At 36.8% G+C, this 22,345-nt stretch overlaps 1 protein-coding gene across 4 annotated transcripts in view; it reads left to right on the top strand.

The window, feature by feature from the left end:
• Positions 1–22,345, top strand: part of LOC150106214 (neuroglian-like) — an 888,579-nt gene that overhangs the window by 714,404 nt on the left and 151,830 nt on the right. For all 4 annotated transcript variants that reach the window (XR_016548353.1, XM_090393042.1, XM_090393040.1 and 1 more), the window contains 2 exons: positions 3,049–3,183; positions 14,434–14,592. Coding sequence is in view for 3 of the 4 variants with exons in the window: in XM_090393042.1 (XP_090249168.1) it covers positions 3,049–3,183; positions 14,434–14,592 (294 nt within the window). In the remaining variant the exon portion in view is untranslated. The remainder of the gene's footprint in view (positions 1–3,048; positions 3,184–14,433; positions 14,593–22,345) is intronic.

Here is a 22,345-nt window from a genome sequence, read left to right as displayed (position 1 = left end):
CAAACTTTGTTTGCTTATGCTTGGATAAAGGATTAAACCAAGTATATAATTTCTGCATCTTTAATTTATGTACTGATGCATAATTGCACTTCTTATCCATGTTCTTACAACAGGGAGGTTAATATATGTATTTTTCCAAGTACACAATTTTACATAAAAATATGTGTTTTGATTTTTTTTAACCTTTAAATTTTAAGTACATCAAAAAAAAAAGTAATGGTCAACTTAAGATTGCATCAGGGCACCAGGACCCCTAGAGCCAGCGCTGAATATATAGAGACTAATGACTTTACATCCTTAGTATCCCATAATGCAATGCACATACCTTTCCCATAATGCATAGCATTATACATGTCTGTAAGGATATGTGTTTTGCATTATGGGATACTAAGGATGTGAAGTCATTAGCCTCTATATATTCAGTGCTGGCTCTAGGGGTCCTAGTGCATCGATGCAGTCTCCGATTTTATTCACAGCATGCCTAGAAGAAGTATTCAAACTTCTTGATTGGGAAAGGAAAGGTCTGATGATAAATGGAAAATATTTAAGTCCTTTACACTTTGCAGATGACATAGTTATCTTTACTTGAACTGCACATGAATTACAGATTCGTATCCAAGAACTCCAAATTTCTAGCAGAACAGCTGGACTAAAGAAGACCCAAGTTATGTTCAATATGTCCAGTGAGAAATAATAAAAATCAGTAATGATGAAATTAAACAAGTAGATCATTACATATACTTAGGACAACAGATATCAATGGAACCAAATATCATGGATGAAATTAAAAGATGCATGGTGCTTGGGTGGAAAGCATTTGGAAACTTACATTCATCATTCAAAAGCCAACTACCATTATGCCTGAAAAGAAAAGTTTTTAACCAATGTATTCTTTCTATATTGACATATGGCTGTGAAATATGGACACTAAATGCAAAGGAAATTCAAAAATTAAGAAAAACACAATTTATTCTTACATAATACCTCCGGAGTCCAAAGACTCATCGAGGGAGGGCACTTACTCTACAGGTCTCTGTCTCCACCAACTACAATGAACTGCAACTACGATTATCACCTACACCACCACCACTAGTATTTTCACAGACAATCACAAACATCCATGCCCATGGTGGGATTTGAACCTGCAGCTTTTTTTTTGGCTGGAGAGCAGATACACTAACCGCTCTGCCAACCAGGCCGACAATTCAGCATAGAAAGAAGTATGCTTGATATCACAAGACTGGATCACAAAAGGAATACATGAATAAGAAATCAAACCAAAGTCTCTGACATGATTGTAAGAGTTAAACCTGAAGTGGCAATGGATTGGGCATATTGCTCAAAGAGAAGATCAAATATGGATATAAGAAGTACTAGATTGGATTCCACGAGAAGAAAAATAACCACGATGCCGACCTAAATCACGGAGGATTGATGATATCATCAGATTTGCAGGAGTGACGTGGGAAAGGAGAGCCATGGACAGACACTTTTGGAGTAATCTTGGAAAGGCCTTCATCCGGCAGTGGATCGACAATGGATGATGATATATATATATATATATATATATATATATATATCTGCTACAAATCTGCTACAGTTAGTCATTCTCATTATTTCCAATGCTCACTTGACAAAAATAGCAAGAAAATAATCACATGCACTTTTTTTTAAAAAAAAACACACAAAGAAAGTAAATTATTATTATTATATTATTATATAGGCATCTCTATGGAGTCCAAAGAATCATCGCAGGAGACCCAGACTATCCACACAATCTATTATACCTCTCCTTGAACCCATTAGATGGCAAACCACTCACAACTAACTCTGGCAACCCATTCCACTTGTTCACCACTCTCCAAGCAAAAAATCTTGTCCTCACACACCCCTACTGACCACACCTTTATTCAACTTCCAGGGATGACTCCTTATATATCACACTTCATTCTGAAATCTCTAATCAGTGAAAAAGAAAAAGGACATTTTCTTTTAATGCAAAGAAGAAATCGTCGCATATTTGGAAAAGACATTTACTGTTAGTTTAAATAGGTTGTGAGGTAGCTATACTTTTACTACTGTTTTACACTAAAATGTACGAGTATGCTCCCCAAGTGATTTATGTTTATAACAATTATCTTGTGAATGATTTTGAAAATAAATTATTTCAAACATCAGCAGGATGAATAGGTGGGTCCCCCCCCCAAAAAAAAAAAGATGGACACACATGAACCTATTTTTTTTAATCAAATATTTATTTATTTCTTAAATAGCTGCATCAAATAATTTATAAGTTTTCGATAATAAAAGTGAAATTGTGATTATTATAAATTAAGAAATTATTTTGACATAAACATTGTATCAGACTGTAAAAGAAATCTCAGTATTTCTATTTAGGACATAATTGACAACAAAACAAGACATTAGGATGAAAATCCAAACGGCTATTTTTTCTGGCGAAGTTAATTAAATTAAGGGGATAAAAATCCCTTATTATTTTACAGCCACTATGCGAAACTCTAAGATCGAAAACTACAATCTAAAGGTTTCATGCCGAAGAACTATCGGAGAATCTAAGCGTAAGTGACCACCTAGTAGTACAACACCAAGGCAACTCGAAACAAATATACTAATGCACTTTAAAGAAAGTATTGGAAACATTCTCTGATGTAGATTTTTGCCCTACACAAGAATGAATATATTTATGAGAATAAGTTGCCTTCTGTATATTTTTGACAGTAGTTTGACTGTTAAAATTTCCATTATTTAAATTTTTTTTATTTATCCTTGTATCAAACTCTTTTATATTGTTGATGAAAAGTCATCCCTGAAAGTTGTGTAAAGGTGTTGTTAAGAAGGATGATGTGAGGAGTAGAGTTTTTACGTAGAGAGCAAGGGTGAGTGGAATGCACTGCCAGATGTTGTGAATGTGGGAAGCATAAATTATTTCAAGATTCTGTAGGATAGGTGTGTTATTAGTTATGGGGCATCCCACAATCAGTCTGATCCTGTAATAATAATAACAATAATTCTTTTTATATGGAACAGCACCAGATGTCCCAGACTTTGTATGGTCTCATCTGACTGATGCAGAAGGAAAAGCAGGTGTGAGGGTGACTTGGGTCCCAGCTGTAGATGGTGGTCGTCCTGGTAGTCATTTTTATGTGCAATACAAAAATAAAGGTAACTACTATTGTATGTTTCTAGCAGTAAGGCATGAAGTTTTGTAAATAGTATTGTATTTTGTATAGTCCATTAATAAACTCTTCCGTTTAACATAATATGAATCCACTCATACCACTTAGTACTGCAGGTATCACCAGATATTTGCATCATTGTTCTCATATGTTTTGTGTTTGTCTCTGTAGAAAATTTAAAATTCCATCTTTTCAGTTTATAGGAAACCAACTCACACTTATTTTTAAGTAGTATTGTATGGTATAATACTTACAAGTAGAGCAAGGCATTGAGATCCACTAATAGACTCTTCCATTTAATATAATATGAATTTACTCATACCACCTACTTCTGCATGTAGTTACCAGATATCTTCATCATTGCTCTCCATATGTTCTGTGTTTGTGGTTGTTTAGAAAATTAATAAATTTCTCACTTCATTTCTTATCCTGTATTTTATTTTTTTTTCTGAGAACAGTTTTTCGAATGTCTAAATTGAATTAATTATGTTATAAAATCTTAAATAAAATATTTACCATTAATATTAAATGTTGTAATATTCAAACTATTATTATTGGAGACTTTATCTATGGAGACATAGATTGGAAGAAAGAAGGAGAGCTTGACAAGAATTGATGGATATGGAATTTATCTATGGAGACATAGATTGGAAGAAAGAGAACTTGACAAGAATTGATGGATATGGAATTTATACAGTTGCTAAGGAATAATTACATGAAAAAAACATGTGTTATAGAGGGGACAAGGGGTTTGAGAGTGTTCGATCTGATAATAGCATCAGAAGATATATCCATAACCAAGGTAGACACTGCCTCCAATTGAGGAGAGTTACCATGCTGCCTGTTATGAAAGTTGCCAATCATGTGGAATTTTCTCAAGAAAGGGTTTATGTTGAACTATAAAGCTGGTAATTATGTGACAGACTTAGGCAGCATCACGGAGCAGTGCCATTGCTTGAGAAGCTACAAAGAAAAAATATCAGTAGTGCATGGGAAGTGGTTGTTTAAGAGAAACAGTATTAGACTGCATACCCAAGGTCACAGGATAAATCAGTTGGGAATTATGTTGAATGTTTTTCCACTTGGTTATACTATAAGTTAAAGATACCAAGAAATTATATTCTTGGTTTCATCCTTTATCCAATATAAGCAAACAATGTTTGCATGTTAAGTCACTTCACAACTGGGCTACTTGTATATAGAGGCTAATGACTTCACATCAGTTGCCTTAGTATCCCATAATGCAATGCACATATCCTTACGAACAAGTATAATGATATGCATTATGGGAAGGGCCACTACCTAGACTAGTTCCAACTTTTATTGAAGTTTCATCAGTGGGAGCCAGACCCAGAAGTGATACCTAGGTTGAAATAATGCAGAAGCCATATTTCCATATATATAAGTAGCCAAAAGGTGTCACACCTTATTACTAAAATACTCTGTATTAGAGATAGATGTTGAAAGTTTTTCCATTTGGATATCATCATCATCACGAACCATGGGCTCACTGCCTGTTGGTCAGACTAGTTCCACCCTTTATTAAGGTCTCATCAGTGGGAGCCAGACCCAGAAGTGTTACCTAGGTTGAAATAATGCTCTTTGTCCAGTGCACAGTAGACCCAGAAGTGTTACCTAGGTTGAAATAATGCTCTTAGTCCAGTGCACAGTATCACATTTGCTGTACACCTATTCCACACCAGTCCTTTGTCATCTATCCATTCTCTTTATGGTCTACCTCTTCTGTTTACACCATCCATAATACTAAACATGTCTTTATCTTACGGTCCTTACTCATTCTGCAAATGTGTCCAAATAATTGCAGCATCCGTTTTATAAGCTTCAGCATTAGATTCTTCTTTGGTTGTATCTTTCGATAGAGCTCTTCATTTGTAATTTTCTGTACCCATCCTATTCTTAGAATCTTCCTGTAACATGTTCTTTCAAATGCCAAAATTCTTTTTCTTGATTCCTTATCACCCACGTTTCAGATCCGTACAGTACACCACTAAAGATGCATGTTTCCAGCACTCTTAGTTTTGTTGCAGACTGATCACTTTACTTTTCTATATGTTATCTATGGCCTTCAGATTTGTTCTACCCTTTGCAATCCTGATCTTTATTTTTTTTTTTTAAGTCCAAATCATATGTCATTTTACTTCCCAAATGTGTGAATTGTTCTACATTTTCTATATTATTTCCATCCACTCATATCCTTTGTTTCATGTTCTTCTCACCAAATACTATTGTCTTTGTTTTTTGCAAGTTCATAACAAGTCCAAATCTCTTTCCTTCCTCATTTAACAGTTTCAATGTTTTTTTGCAGTTCTCTTTCATCTTCATTTATAACAATGTCATCTGAAAATCTCAGATTGTTAATTGTCATCCCATATACTGATATTCCTTTTGCATCTTCCTTCATTTTATCCATTGCTCTTTCTAAATGTGCGATGAAAATGCTTGGTGATATTGGGTCCCCCCCCCCATCTAGTACCTCTGCTTGTTCTAAACCATTTCCCCAAATCATTCACCAATTATAACTACTGCAACTGCATTCTTATACACATCTTTTAATATAGCTATTAGTTTTCTATGACTAATCTTTTTCTATTTTCTAATGACTTCATATCAATTGCCTTGTCTTGAAGATAGTTTCATTGCATAAAGGTGGCTCCAAAACAGAGGTAGCAAACTATCAACTGATTAATGTATCAGGAGTATTTTTTTTAAAGAATTGGAAAAGTGGGTTAAAGGTAAAATCCAACAGTAGGTGGATAGGAATGTGATACTCTGTAGTAGGCAGCACAGCTTTGTAAAGGCTAGGTCCTCTCTTAGTAATTTATTAACATTTTGTAATAAAGTAACAGCAAAATTGGATAAAAGAAATGGCTACACCATGATATTTCTGGACTTGGCAAAAACATTTGACAGAGTACCACATGGAAAACTATTACAAAAGTTGGAGCAAATAGGAATAGATATGAAGCTAGTACAGGATAGGGAGTGGCTGATAGATAGACACCAGAGAGTAGTATATGGTGGAGTGGGATCTAAGGAAACTACTCTTTAGTTTCATGCCGAATATAGTATAAAAAACTATAAAAGTATTGGCGAATACTAGTGTGAGCTAAATGCAAGTAGTCCTAGAACGTAGTACAAACACAGGCAACTCGTTGCAAAGGTGGAGAAAGTCTAGCTACTCACTGATGAAGCCTCAAAAAAGGCTGAAACTGGTCTGGGTAGTGACCTCCCACCATAACAGCATATATTTCCTAGGATACTTTTATAGTTTTTTATACTATATTCGGCATGAAACTCTCTGATTCCAATCTTTAAGTTTCTTATTCGGTTTTAAAACGATGTGGGATCTAATATCCCCTTAATTTAATTAATGTTTATATCGCCAAAATGAAGCCTGTTGGCTCTTTATATATAAGTAGTCTATACAGTTTTTGATTTCATTGTTTGGTGATGTCTAGGTGTATTTGTGTTGTGGCCTGTGGTAGTAACGTATTTGTGATTAACAGTTGATTTATTTTCAAAAATTAATCAAGTCCTCTCTCATTCATCTCTCAATGACCAAATTTTCCCATTACTTCTGTTTTATCTTCAGGGTACTGACCGATCTTTGCATTAAAATCTCCCATAATAATCAGGATATCTCTTGTACTTGTTCGCCTGATTTCTTCTTGCAGTTGTTCAAGAAATTGGTTATATTCCTCCTCTTCATGTGATTGGTCTGGGGCATAAACTTCTATTATTTTTATATATATTCCTTTTTCTTTTGCTTTGAATCTTACTGAGATGATTCTAGAGGAAATTGGGCTTACATCAACTATTGAGTTTAGGAGAGAGACATTTTTTAATTATTAGTGCTACACCTTCTCTGTGATGGTTATCTTTCCTTCCTGAGTAAAATATGCTTGCGTTTTTTATATCAATTTTTCCCTCGCCTGTCCAGTGGGTCTCTGCAACTCCTACTATTTCCCATTTGAACAGTTCAAGTTCTATCTCTATCAGTTTTACTTTGCCAGGTTTGTACAATGTTCTGATGTTGATGGTTGAAATACTATATGAATACTGCTCGAATACTGCTCTCACATCTGGAGTGGGGCTCCAAAAAGCTTCCTCAAAATGCTTGACTCAATACAGAGGAAAGCAATTAGACTAATAAATGACCCATCCCTCACCAACTCACTCCCCCCACTTTCTCATAGATACTTAGTCTCTGCAATCTGTATATTCTATAAATACTTTCACGGGAAAGGTTCATCTGAAACAGCATCAATAATTCCTCCACCCTGTACCAAGCCCATTGGAACACATACAGCTGCTGCCCAACATCCTTTTACAGTACACCTAGAAATCCACAGAACAAGTTTCTTCTCCTCCTCATTCATCCCTGCTACTGCAGTGCTGTGGAACAGTCTTCCCCCTGATGTATTTCCAAAGGAATACAATATACAGGCATTCAAATCAAATGTAAACAAGTTTCTCCTTTCACAACCCATCACCCATATACGGTACTAACGTACTATAGGTTGACCAGCCAACCTCCTGTATATGGGCCCAACATAAAAAATAAATAAATAAATAAATGGAAAATATATATATTACATAGGACAAAGCTTGAGCTAGAATGAATGCAGAAATATCTGGTGAGTGGTTCAACTGAGAACAGAAAAAAGAGGTACAAGAAAAGATAAAGGAATGTTGGACTAATAGAGGAAGAAAAATTAGAATTGTATTATAAGAGGTGTGCTTGATGAGAGTGTGACGAAATATTTTTGGCTGAACAAAAGATTTGAAAGGAGACAAGTAGGGTATGAGGGAGGACATGAAAGAGTTACTCAATGTAAGAAAAGAAAACACTGAGAGAGAGTAAAGATAGTCGGTCTGTTGCCATGGTATGATAGAGTTGAGTTGAGAAAGAAGGCCATGATGGTATATGAATCAATGCATAGGTTATGGATTAGGAGCCATGTGGAGTTTGTGGATGTGTGGAGTGAATTTGATGGACAAAATGACTTATACAAGGTAGATAACTTGGCATTTAAACGGATCTGGTGTTCAGAGTTTGGAAAAAGTGTTGTTGAATGAAATGAGATTAGATGTGTAAAATCAGCCCAACTGCAGCTTGGGGGAGGGGGGGGGTAAGCTATTATTAGTTTTTGTCATTGTTGTTATTATTAGTATTTTATTATTATTATTTATTAGAGTTCTTACTTTAAATTATGGGGAATCTAAGCTAATTACAATGTATAATCTGTGGGTAGTTTGCAGTTGGTTAAACGTAATATTTCAGTATAGTTTATAGTATTTAAGTTTTTAGTATTTAGTTGCAGTGTTTAAATAATGACTACAGCCACAACTCAGTTTGCCACTAGCTTATTACCAAGTCTTCCCCCATTTAAGGACTACATTTTACACAGCTACACACTATGGGATTTTGTAGGATGTGGTACTTGCATCATGTACGCATCTCGGCAGTTAGAAATGTTGCAGGTGAGAGATCAGGAAATGTAACAAATGGGAAGAACTTTGTGATTTAGAAATTAGCATAACGGACCTATAATGTCACATGATGAGAAAGGAAGCATAGTATGCATAGTACTAACTAATATCTAAAGAATTCCTTTTTGTTATGTAATAAAGAGAAGTAATTATGTGAAAGATGTCTCTGATCACCTTTCACATAATAGATCTCAATAATATCTCCTATAGTAGCCATCAGGTGATGGCTACTGCAAGGGATATTACTGAGTTATCGCAGGTAGTGACAATATTATTCCTTGGAGTATGTGTTATAAAGCTACAAGAGAAAGAAAATTAAGGGTAATGGATTTATTTTTTTCTAGGAAAATTATAAGAGTGTAGTGAGAGAATGCTAGTCAACAAAATTAGACAAAGCACCTGGATTGGGGGGGTCCACAAGGATCGGTACTAGGTCAATCATTATCAGTTAGTATTGATAATGAAATTAAAAGTTTGATGTCATAATGCAAATAACACTAAATGGGTAGGGATGGTAATAACGAAGATCAAAGACTATTGCTTTATGTTGACTTAAATATGATATCTTATTTGGTCTCAGGAATGTTCTTCACCTACATAGCAAAAATCCAAGGGTAACTTGGATGGGATGTTGTTATAGACCTGGTAATGTGGATGGTGGTGATAGTGAAATGTATAGTCAAATAAGCCAAGCAAATAAGAAAAGGGTGATCATTATGGCAATATAGACTGGAATGAAGAGATAGCAATTGGAAGTAAAGAAAATGAGTTTCTTGAGTTTTTGAGGGATAACTACCTCAGTCAGTATGTAACAGAGGGCACAAGAGGATTAAGGGTCTTGGATTTGGTCATCTCATTGGAGGATGTAATTATCAATGAGGTATCAAATCATCCACCAATTGGTGAAAGTGACCATGAGGTGATTACTTGGGTGGTTGCCAGCAATGCAAGGACCCCTGTGAAAAAAGGGTATATGTGGAACTACAAGTGGGGTGATTATGAACAGCTCAGGAGATAGCTTGCAGGTGTAGCATGGAATGAGGAGTTAGCTGGAAAAGAGATCAATGCAGCTTGGGGGATTTTCAAAAAATATTTAGTAGATGCAATGTCTAAATGTATACCATGGGTGAGAAGGTTAAATAAGGCAGGTGTGAGATGGATGAATAAAGAGATTAAGCATGTGATACAGAGAAAAAGGGCATTGTGGAGGCAACATAAGAGAAGTGAAAGTAACCAATTTCATGAGGTCTACAAAGACCAGGCAAGGAGGGTGACTTGGTTGGTGAGAGTAGCTAAAGAGAGTTATGAACAGCAGTTAGCTAATGAAGCTAAAAAGAATCCTAGGGAGTTCTTTCGATATGTAGCCAGCAAAAAAAAGAATGATTATGGAAGGATGACATTGATTGGAGGAAATGGTATAAAGACAGCTGTTGCAGAATGTGTGGTGGAGATACTTAATGAGCAGTTCATAAAGATCTTTCAATCTTGTGAATGTGACTTCATGGAGAGATTAAGAGCAGTTGATGATGGGGGGGAGAGACTGACTGTAAGTGAGCAAGAGGTGTTTGGGGAGTTGAGTAAACTAGATGTAAATAAGGCTGTGGGACTTGATAATATATCACCGCGTATTCTAAAGGAATGTGCCAGAGAGTTGACACCTGCCTTGACATATTTTTTTAATACGATTCTTGCACTCAGTCAAGTCCCTAAAGAGTGGAAGGAGGGCAAGATTGTGCCACTTCATAAAGGAGGTGATCGAACTCAAGCATCAAACTATAGGCCTATCTGTGTATCAGGTGTTGTGGTTAAGTTGTTGGAGAAGCTTGTGAGAACTAGGATCCAGAGTTGGGTTGACAACAATGGTATAATCTTTGATAGACAGCATGGATTTGCTAAAGGGAGGTCGTGTTTTAGTAATCTACTTACTTATTACAATAAAGTGACTGCTTCCTTGGACAGAGGAGAAGGATACACAGTAATATACTTGGATTTCGCAAAAGCTTTTGATAGAGTACCCCTCATGATAAGTTGACAGTCAAACTAGAGAAGATGGGGTTGGATATTAGATTAGTGCATTGGATTGGAGACTGGCTATCTGATAGGTATCAACAAGTTGTGTATGGGGGTGCAATATCCAGGAAAAGGAAAGTCACTAGTGGAGTGCCTCAGGGATCTGTTTTAGGGCCATTACTATTTAACTTGTATATTAATGATATTGGGGAAGATTTGGATGGAGATATTCAGTTGTTTGCAGATGATGCAAAGTTGGGACGAACCATAAAGAGTAGTGAAGATGTTGTGGCCTTGCAAGAAGACTTGAATAAATTGAGTGATTTGGCAAGCAAATGGGGATGCGAGTTCAATGTTGCAAAATGTAAGGTTTTAAAATTTGGAAAACAAAGATGGGATGCAGAATTTATGCTTAGTGAGAATATATTGTTGGAAGTAGACGAAATAAGAGATCTGGGGGTGATAGTGGATAAGGATCTAAAATTTAGAGGGCACATCGCCAAAATTGTGAAGACAACACAAAGACTTCTGGGAATGATGCGGAGGACACTGACGTGTAGAAGTAGAGAGATTCTTGTTCCATTGTATAAGGCTTTGATTAGGCCACACATGGACTATTGTGCCCAGATTTGGTCACCTGGTTTTCAGAAGGATGAAGAGATGTTGGAAAGGGTCGAAAGGCGACTGACTAAGGTAGTTTCTGACCTCTGGAATGTCGAGTATGAGGAAAGATTGAAAAGATGTAATTTGCAGAGTCTAGTGGAGAGAAGGAAGAGGGGAGATATGATAGAGACCTACAAGTTGGTAAGGGGTTGTTATAGGATCAATGGTGGAGAATGTTCTACAGAGAATAGTGGGAGATCAGCGGAGAACCAGAGGTCATCCCTGGAAACTGTATAAAGAGGGTGTGAGTAGGGGAGTGAGAGGCAGGTTTTTTTCATGCAGAGTTGTGAGTGATTGGAATGCCTTTCCTGAGAGTGTGGTGTCTGCAAGGAGTTTGAATGTGTTTAAGACGCAGTATGATGAGATGTGTGAGAGATAAAAGGACCTCCCAGATGAGTCTTTGACTCCATGAGGTCTTGTTTAATAATAATAATAATAATATAAAGAGCCAATAGGCTTCATTTCGGCGATATAAACATCATTTAAATTAAGAGGATATTAAATCCCACATTGTTTTAAAACCGAATATGAAACTCAAAGATTGGAATCAGAGAGTTTCATGCCGAATATAGTAAACTATATAAAAGTATCGGCGATTACTAGCGTCAGCTAATGCAAGTAGTCTTGGTACGTAGTACAATACCAGGCAACTCACAGCAAAGGTGGTTAAGTTCTGATCGCTATTCTTGGTATTTTCCATAATGTAAAAACACATTTCCTAGGAAATGTATGCTGTTATTATATTATGGCGGGAGGTAACTACCCAGACCGGTTTCAGCCTTTTTTGAGGTTTCATCAATGAGTAGCTAGACCAAATTAATACCAAAGGGTATAGCAAAACCTCATATGAAGCTGACTGCCCTTATCCACTCTCTTATGGTTCATCTTCCTCCTCTTTCTATTCCAGTTGTAATACAAGGTTTCTTGTTCTTGCAACTTGTCATATTGTGGTCAAACTGGGAGAACTGCCAACATCTACTTTGTGGAATACGAGAAATTACATACCATACCATACCATCACCACAAATACAATTAATCAGGTCTAGCTGACTAAGCCTTGGGCACCTTGTACAAACTCAGATGGGAAAAATTACCATGCTTCACTACAGCAAAAACAAACTTGAAAGATTTTTTTGTTTGTTTGTTTTTTGATTCAGTAGTAATTTAAAAAGAAGAAAAAAAATCTGAATAAATATGGTTCTGTGGAACTTTCCACCATTTGAGAAACAGTTATTTTTAGACCTTCTCTAGCTACCATCAATCATGGATATTGCACTTCTTAGGATTTTAGCTTCTAGGCAAACATCTTCCACTTATTGTTTGTGTGTTTTTGTCTGTATGTTGATACAATCTTTATTATATCCCAGGTGATGTTTCTGTGACCAAAACAAAATAATGGAACTATTAAAGTTGTGCTTAATTATTTCATTATGCTGCTTTCATTTCATTAAACCTGACGATGAACTGAACAGTGGAAGATGAAAAGGACTTAAGAATTATAGTTTAGTATGAAATTTTCTAGAGTTAGCCAGGACTGCATATGGGATTCTTTGATTAATTTGCAGGAACTTTGTTAGTAATCCCTTAATTATCAAACCAAGCTGAAAAGTTATTATTTGCCTGTCAGTTAATTGAGGGGTTGGTCAACTAAAGGTACACTGACATTGTACTGTACCAGAAATCATTTGAAACACTAACCCATTCAAGAGTTAATTAAATGGAGATTCATTTGTTTGAAGATCAAATAATTTGAGAGATTATTTCCCTATACAAAACAATGGTCAGACATCACTTAGAATACTGCACTTAAGTTTGGAGTTTCTATCTTAGAAAAGATATAGATATGATAAAGAGACGCAACCGATATTCTTTGTACTTTGCTCAGGTACGTTAGTTTTATTGGAAATGTTTAGCTTAGATGCAAGCAGAACCCTCTGTGAAAATTTTTTGTTGCGACTTTATTATGTATATTTACTGTTAATTGTATGAGACCATCAGGAGCATTTTGCTCTTGAAGGTTCCTTTTGTGTTCTGATGTCAGTGCTATTTCAGTTTTATTTCCTGACATCAGATTTTATACTACTATTATTACTTATATCAGTTATGTGGATTGGCTGAGGGAATGTGGAGTGCAGAGTTTGGTGGATAGAAGAAGGAGGGTGATATGATTGAGACTTTTAAACTGTTGAGAAGCAATTACAGAGTGGGCATTGGGGAGTTCTTTCGCTTGGTGGAACAGTGGGAAGGAGCAATGACAAGGGGCCATCCCTGGAAGTTACGAAAGGAAGCTGTGAGGAGTGGTTTCTTTGCATGGAGGGTGGTTGAACCATGGAATGCATTGCCTGAGAGAGTGGTGAGAGGAGGAACGGTCAATGATATATATAGGGAAATAATCTCTCAAATTATTTGATCTTCAAACAAATGAATCTCCATTTAAATAACTCTTGAATGGGTTAGTGTTTCAAATGATTTCTGGTCAATGAGTAGACCGAATATGATAGACCTTGTGTTTCCTAAGAAGAACCTCCCACGATGAGTTTCTTGACTCCATGAAGGCCTGAATAATAATAATAAAAAGTAATTCTGATGAGCAGTTGGAATCTTAGTTTATGTCATGCTCTTTTTTTTTTCTTTTTTTTTTTTTTTGACGAAAAAGTTGCAAAGTTACTAATCAAAGATATATATGAATTAAAATTTCTACATATATCCTACCACACAGACAGGGCCGGATTTACACTTGCTGAGGCCCTAAGCTATACAAAACCCAGAGGCCTCCTACTGTTTTAAATTACATCAGCTGGTCTTTTTGTTTTTTTATTCAAGGCTCCGGAAGATTGCGAGGCCCTAAGCTGTAGCTTTTTTAGCTTATACGTAAATCTGGCACTGCACACAGATTTCGAATATACTAGTAAAAAATACAGCTGTTAAGTTTAGCATTGTAGTTTTGAAATTTAAAACTTTTTAAGTTTGAACTTTTCAGTACAACTAAGATAATCATAATCACTTATATCAAACTGTTTTTCCAATTTACTTAAAACATTTCATATAGGTGAAGATCAGTGGGAAAGTACACCAACAGAAAAAAATCAGGATACTATATCTGTTAAAGGACTTAATCTGGGTTCTTTATACGAAATGAGAGTTTGGGCTGTGGAAGGGCAATTTCAGACTCCTAGTAAAATAGAAGAGATTGAAACTGGAGGACTTGGTAAGTCATATTACCTAGTTTTTAAATTCTATTATGGGATCATAAATATTTTTTATGTTGCACATTTAAAATCAAAAAATTAATACTTATATAAAATTTGGTGAATATATTAAATATTTGAATCCTATATGCATAAAAATGGATGAAAATAAGAGATGCAGATCCAATAAATTAATCATTTAAGTAATTAATTAATCATCATTACTTAAATTATTTTAAGTAATTTATTATTATTACTAGGGGGATCTGCCCTCCCTGTCACCTACGTTGCCCCCCCCCCCAAATTCCAGGCTGGTAAGCTGGTTAATTTTGGATCAGATGCTAAGAGCTTGCTCTATCTTTGCCGTGAGTCGCCTTGTTGTTGCACCACTTACTAAGACTTGAAAACAGCCATTTTTGTTCAATATCAGCTTTGTCTTATATAATTAAAAATACAGTCATAACCCGACTTACGCGAATCCGGAGTTATGCGGTTTCTTATATGTACGTATTCCCTTCCCACTTCATGCCTCACCACTAGTCGTATCTTTCAGGCGCCGGCCGCATTCACCAGTGTCGCACATGCACTGATGTGTTTAGCGCAGTCTCCATTCATGCACGATTTTTATAATCTACAAACCTTGCGACTGTTTAATGTTATGTTCTTGATAAAAATTTTATCACATAAAAAATAATAATGTCATCCAAAAGAAGCAAGTCCGATTCTTCTACAGCTAGCAAGAAAAGAAAAACATTGACTTTGGAAACAAAACTCAACATTATTAAGGATTTTGAAAGCAGAATGAAAATTTGTGAGCTAGCAAAGAAGTTTGATCTACAGGAATCCACAGTAAGAACAATTATAAAAGAAATGTTTGCAGATTTTAGATGACATAGATTCTAATGAGGAATGAATTATAGCCACAAGGCAAGGAATAAAAAAATCATTAGCTTGCTATGAAGAAATTTTGCGTGACAAGAAAAAGACATTATGCCATCAGACGAATCTATTAGATTTTATGAAACCATCGACATCGAAATAACTTTCTTTTTTTATGTACGAAAAACTACACTTATGATTATATTTCTTAAAAAATATAAGTGTTTTTATAAACCTTTGGTCCCAATTGTATGTTTGTATATATAAATTACATGCAAAATTATACCCTGAGTTACACGAATTCGATTTAGGTGCTTTCTGTTGGTTCCACCTACCGCATAACTTCGGGGTTTTACTGTATCTATAAAAATAGTGCAACATTTAATATTTTTCTATTAAAAAAAATGTATTATATAAAAATAGTGCAACGTTTAATATTTTTCTATTTTAAAAAAAATATATTATTTTCCTTAAATTTTTTATATAAAAATAATTACACTACTCACACCAATATATGTTAAAAATATATGTTATATTATATGCCGGACAAAAAACGTGACAGGAAAAGAATAATAATAATGAATCTGCTTTTGTCTTTTGATGAGAACGGACGTATTATTTTAGACTGAGCATGATTACATTGCATACAAGGTTTCTCAGTAATCTCACATTGCACTGGCGCTGACACAGTTTGATTCCTACTGTCTCTCCCTCTGCACGAAACATGCAAGAGGTCAAATGGCTGGCAGGCCCCACTCGCAATGAGGACCAGTGGTGGATTTAAGGTTTTATAGGGAGGTAGGTTTTCAAATCTGTGGCCAAGTGAGATACTAATACTCCTTTCCCCAATTAGTAGGTCACAACAAGACTAATTTTGCTAGTAGACCAACTCAGCCTGCAGGATTTTTTGCTGGCAGGCCCCTAGCCCTGTGGGATTATATATTGCTAGTAGTCCATCTAGGTCTACAGGATACTTTTGCTGGCAGGCCCCTAGTCCTGCAGGATTATTTATACTGCTGTTAAAAATTTCTGCTGGCAGGAGATTGCCACATTGATATGGAAAACATCAAAGAGTAGATCCAGATCCTTAATAAGGAGCAGTCCCTGGAGGTACTGAAACTCATAATAGGCAAACTCGAATCTGACTGGCCGGGTTTCATAAAACAGTACATTCACTCAAATGATCAGGATGGAGCAAGAGAATGAGATATCACAAGAACTCATTGCTGCTCTAGCACCAAAATCCCCCTGTCAAAACAACTCTCAGAGAGAGCATTCTAATAAAGAAGAACTACAGAGGGCCAGATGGATGAAGACTCACCAACACCAGATGTCCCGAGGAACACCGAAAAGGTTCCACCTGTTATCCTAAGGGACAAGGACAAATAGACCACTGTCACATCAGCCCTTAGGGAACATAAAATCTCATATTCCTGGGCCAAAAATCAAGATGAAGGAGTCAAAATCCAGCCGGCCTCAGTCACTGACTACAGACAATTAACAAAACTAATGAACAACAAAAATCTTGCTTATCACACTTTTGCTTTACCCAGTGAAAAGAATCTCAAAGTAGTATTTCATGGGGTAACCGAAGGTGTTACCTCTGAAGAAATCACAGCTGACCTTATGAGTCGGGGCCTAACACCAGTAAAAGTGAGCAAGATGCTCAGGTCAGATAAACGGCCAATGCTACTCGTGCTCGTAGAAATTGACAAGGCACAGAAAGAGATATATGAACTGACTGTGATCTGTGGCCTCAGAATATCTACCGAGCCACTCACTAAGGAAAAAGTCATCAGCTGGGCAGTGTCAAAGGTTTGGCCATGCCCAGAAACTTCGCAAGGCAAATTACAGGTGTTTGAAATGCGGCGAGGGCCACCAGACCGTCACATATACCAAGCCAATATCCACACCAGCTAAATGTGCCAACCGTGGACCTCACCCTGCCAACCACAAGGGATGCATTACACACCCAAAGAACCGAGGGTCAGCAAAAACTACCCTTCCAACACATTTCAATGATGCTCAAGACAACCATGCAGGTCACACCCCAGTCCAAATTATCTCCAACTTGACAACTCAGGAAAGGAAACAAATGCCCAAAACTTATGCAGAGGCAGCATGAACAAAGGCTGCTCCATCCCATGATCAAATAAACTCAAATTTAACATTAGTATTAACTGCCTCACTAGCTACCATGTTACAAGATTTCAGCATGACAAATCCTTTGCCATCCTCCACGAAAAGATTCCTACAAGGTACCCACTAAATTCTGACAGCCCTCAATAATGAATAATGAAAATTCCATCCCAACTCTCTCATGATCACTGCATGGAATGCCAATGACTGATTAACAAAATCCTAGAACTGCAAGAGTTCACTCAGAGACACAATCCAGACATAATACTAGTAAATGAAACACATCTCAGGCCAGCTAATAACCACACCACCGTTCAACAGATCCACAGGGCTCACTCCTGGCCCCCTTGCTGTTTTCTATCTATATAGCTGATATCCCTCAAAACCCAAGCTCAACAATCACTGCATTATATGCAGATGATACTGCATTATTAGCAAGATCTCTCAGCCCCAAACTAGCTATCAAAAGACTCCAAAACAGTATTCACACACTGTAAAAATGGTTGATGGACTGGAGGATCCAAGCAAACCCACAGAAGAGTTCAGCCATACTGTTCACTAGAAAGAAGCCTCAAATCAAGGAAAGTATAAATTTACTAGGAGTTAAGATCCCATGGCAGAATACAGTCAAATATCTCAGTGTAATTCTCGAAAAAAAACTACAATTCACCAGTCATATAAAACACATAAGTTCAGAGACATCCAAAGTAATAGTGCAGCTCTAACCCATGATCAACAGTAAAAGTAAAACATGACCTACCTTTAGTAAACCCATTTTGCTCCTTGCAGAGTATAGCTTGTTTGTCTACCCATTTCTGTATGCAAGTTCTTACCAACTTCTCTAAAATTTTCACTACCACACCAAAGATACTGATAGGTCGGTAGTTAGACGCATCAGTTTTTGCACCACCCTTGTACAATGGAACCATCATACATTCCTTCCATTCCTGTGGTAACATTCCTGAGCTTAGACTCAAGTTATACAAACAAGTGAAAGGCCTAGCCAGTTTGGCTGAACACTCTTTTAGCAAATCTGCTGATATTCCATCTGTCCCTATTGACAAATTATTATTATTATTATTATTATTCAGGCCTCCATGGAGTCAAAAGACTCATCGTGGGAGGTCCTTCCTAAGAACATAAAGTCTGTCAAGACTCATCGAGGGGAGGTCCCCCCTAAGAAACACAAAGTCTATCATACCACTCCTTAAACTCACTGACCGTTCTCGCTCTCACCACTCCATCAGGCAATGCATTCCACGGTTCAACCACCACCCTCCATGCAAAGAAACCACACCTCACCCTCTTGCTCACAGTTTCCTTTCATAACTTCCAGGGATGGCCTCTTGTCATCACTCCTTCCCACTGTTCAACCAAGTGAAAGAACTCCCCAGTGTCAACCCTGTAATCACCTCTCAACAGTTTAAAAGTCTCAATCATATCACCTCTCCTTCTTCTATCCACCAAACTCTGCAGTCCACATTCCCTCAGCCGATCCTCATAACCAAAATTGTACAGTCCTGAAACCATCTTTGTACCCTTTCCACAGTTAATTTATCCCCTTCAAATCCTGGGGACCAAATCTGAGAACAATAGTCTAAGTGTGGTCTGATCAGAGACTTATACAACGGAATGATAACCCTTTATCTCTGCAGGTCAGTGTCCTTCTCATAATTGCAGCAATCCTCTGTGTTACCTTCACCACCTTTGCAATATGTACCCTGAATTTCAGGTTTCTATCAATCATCAACCCCCAGATCTTGTCTCCCCTACTTCCTCCAGTATAACTCCTCCCATAGAGTATGCAGCATCCCATCGATGTTTCCCAAACCTCAAGACCTTACATTTTGCTGCATTAAACTGATATCCCCATTCATTTGCCCATCTATCTAGCTTATTCAAATCCTCTTTCAAATTCTTATCCAGTTTATGCACTAACTGGTCAGCCTCATTTTCCTACACCTCTAACTATTCATCCAATGCAGCATTAGCACTGTTTACCATGTCAAGCATACCTGGCTGATATATCTTAGCAAAGTGAGCACATGAATTCAACAGTCTCATTAACTTCTGTCATTTAGAGTACCATCTGCATTCAGTAAAGCTATTCTTCCTCATTCATTCTTTTTGCTTATGGCATAACGATAAAATTCTTTTGAATTGCCTTTAGCTTGCATAGCCAGTTTCTTGTCATACTCCGATTTAGCTTTCCACACAATACATCGTTACATTTCTGGCCTAAGCTTTATATATTTCATAATGCCTCTCACTCTTATTCTCACAATATTCTTTCCACATCATCTTCTTCTTTAGGATCTCTTGCTTAATAGGGTTGCACATCCATTTCACTCCCAACCTATTTGTTCTTCAAACACTAGGGATATATTCAGATACCACCTCATTTAAACACTTTTAAAAGATTCCCATGCATTGCTGAGATTTTTCCCATTCAGTAACTGATACCATGGAACCAAAGATAGAATTCTCCTAAGTTGATCATAATTTCCATCTTTGTAATTCAGCATGTTACTTGTTCTGATGGGAACATCAATATAATTAGATACTTCCCAAGAAAGCACGACATGATCACCATCATCAACTGTTGGTAAAATAGTCAAATTCTTATTTGTCAAATAGCAGAGGCCCCTTCTGACACTATTAACAAATCTAACACTCTTTGACCTCAAGTTCCTTTTTCACATGCTGCTTGAGAACATGTCACACAGCATTTTCAACAAATTCCTCTTCATTCTTATGAGATTTCTCTTCTACCCAATCAATATTTGGATAATTAAAGTCACCCATAATGATCACTAGTTTAATATCCATAAGGCTAAATTGGTGATGCATTTCTTCGCCCCCTGCAACTGAGCTGCAAGGTCTGTGGCAACCCCACCATATATTTAATTCTGTTAGCCTCCACTTCACACCAGATCGACTCATACTCACTTCTATATGGGTCACTGTTAACGTCATTGTTTCCTTGTGTTTCTGTCCTAAATGTACTTACAGTCGTCAAATATCAGTAGTAGTACTCATCCTCCTCTCCTATCTCTTCTGTCATTCCTAAAAATAGTGTACCCATTATACTCAATCCCAGTTACCATATCTGATTCTGATAGCCAGGTTTCACTAATACCAACAATCTTAGGCTACATTGTATTCAATAAAGCAACAAACTCAACCCTTTGTATTTGATGATCCTGGCATTTATGCATAGACATAACAAATTACCACCCACCTAGCCTATTCTTATAATTAGATATGCAATCTATTTGGCTTTGTTGTAGAACTTTCTCTTTTCCCTCCCCAGACTTACTCAAAAGGTCTGAATCCAAAGCATATATTTCCACCCCTTTGCCAGATGCATAAACATGTCTGGGATGGGAAAAGAGAAAGTTCTACAATAACGCCAAATAGATTGCATATCTAATTATAAGAACAGGATAGGCTAGGTGGGTGGTAATTTGTTATGTCTATGCATAAATGCCAGGATCATTAAATATCTTTATCATATTTGCATACCATAGCTAAACTTTCAAGCACATTTTTCCCATTCCTCCTTTGATGATCTAGTTTCCCTGACTCTCTGCATTAGGTCTCATATCAATAAGTTATTTCTTCACTCTCCTGATAACAAATGAATTCAAGTGCAGGTCGTCCCTCTTATATAAGTTTTTTTCTGTCATCAAACACACTCTACACACCCAAAAATCTGCATCCATTTCTTCTACACAGTCTGCCTATGGAATCATTTGCTATCATTGCCATCCTTCTTAACTTGGTACCATCATATCTGGGTAGCAAACCTACAATTTTTACTCTCTCACATTTCTTTCTCTCTTCTTCCAACAGATGTTGAAGGTTTTTTCACTTGGTTATACTATAAATTAAATATGCCAAGAAATTATATTCTTGGTTTCATCCTTTATCCAAGTGTAAGCGAAAGAAATCTGCACTTGAAGTATCATCACGACTGGGCTACTTGTGTAGGATATATGCCAGCCTGGTTGGCTGAGTGGTTAGCGTATCCGCTCTCCAGCCAAAAGGCTGCTGGTTCAAATCCTGCCGTGGACATGGATGTTTGTGATTGTCTGTGAAAACACTAGTAGTGGTGGGTGGTAATGCAGTTGCACAAAGACTGTACTTCTGAAGATAAAGTTCGATTAGTGAGTGAGAGAGAATAATCCCACCATGGAAAAGACAGACCTGCCTAAGTTGTTAATATCACAGATTCAGATCCAGGATATTATTATTATAATAAGTTAAGAGATTGAATGAAAGACAAATAAAATTGAAAAATATAGCCTTCGTAGCGCAATTGGAAGAACAATGGTACATTGCACCCTTCGAGTGGAATAAGCCTAAGTTTGATTCTCGTCGTGATGGGAGGAATCTTTGTCTGGACGATTTCAATCGAAGGTGAGTTAGCCAATCTCATACGGAGGTAGCAGGGTTTTTTCTCCTGGAAACTCAGGTTTTTCATCCTGCATACAGACAAATCGGCCCTTCAGAACAGACGCAATTTACAGACAAAAAAATACTAGTTGTGGTAGTGGTGGAGATGGGCGGCAGATGGCGTTGATGGAGATGATTCGTAGTAGAGGTTTGGTGTAGTGGTTGAGACAGTTGTAGGCGTCCTCCCGCGATGAGTCTTCGGACTCCATGGAGGTGTCACGAATAATAATAATATATCTTTATTTAGAAATAATTAATATTAATGTAGATTTATGGTATTGCCTTAACAGTGTGCAT

This window comes from Typopeltis vanoorti, chromosome 5, assembly GCF_054136105.1.
Source record: "Typopeltis vanoorti isolate ZY-2024b chromosome 5, IOZ_Tvanoo_1.0, whole genome shotgun sequence".
Lineage (NCBI taxonomy): Eukaryota > Metazoa > Arthropoda > Arachnida > Uropygi > Thelyphonidae > Typopeltis > Typopeltis vanoorti.
This window is presented reverse-complemented; position numbering and strand designations above follow the sequence as displayed.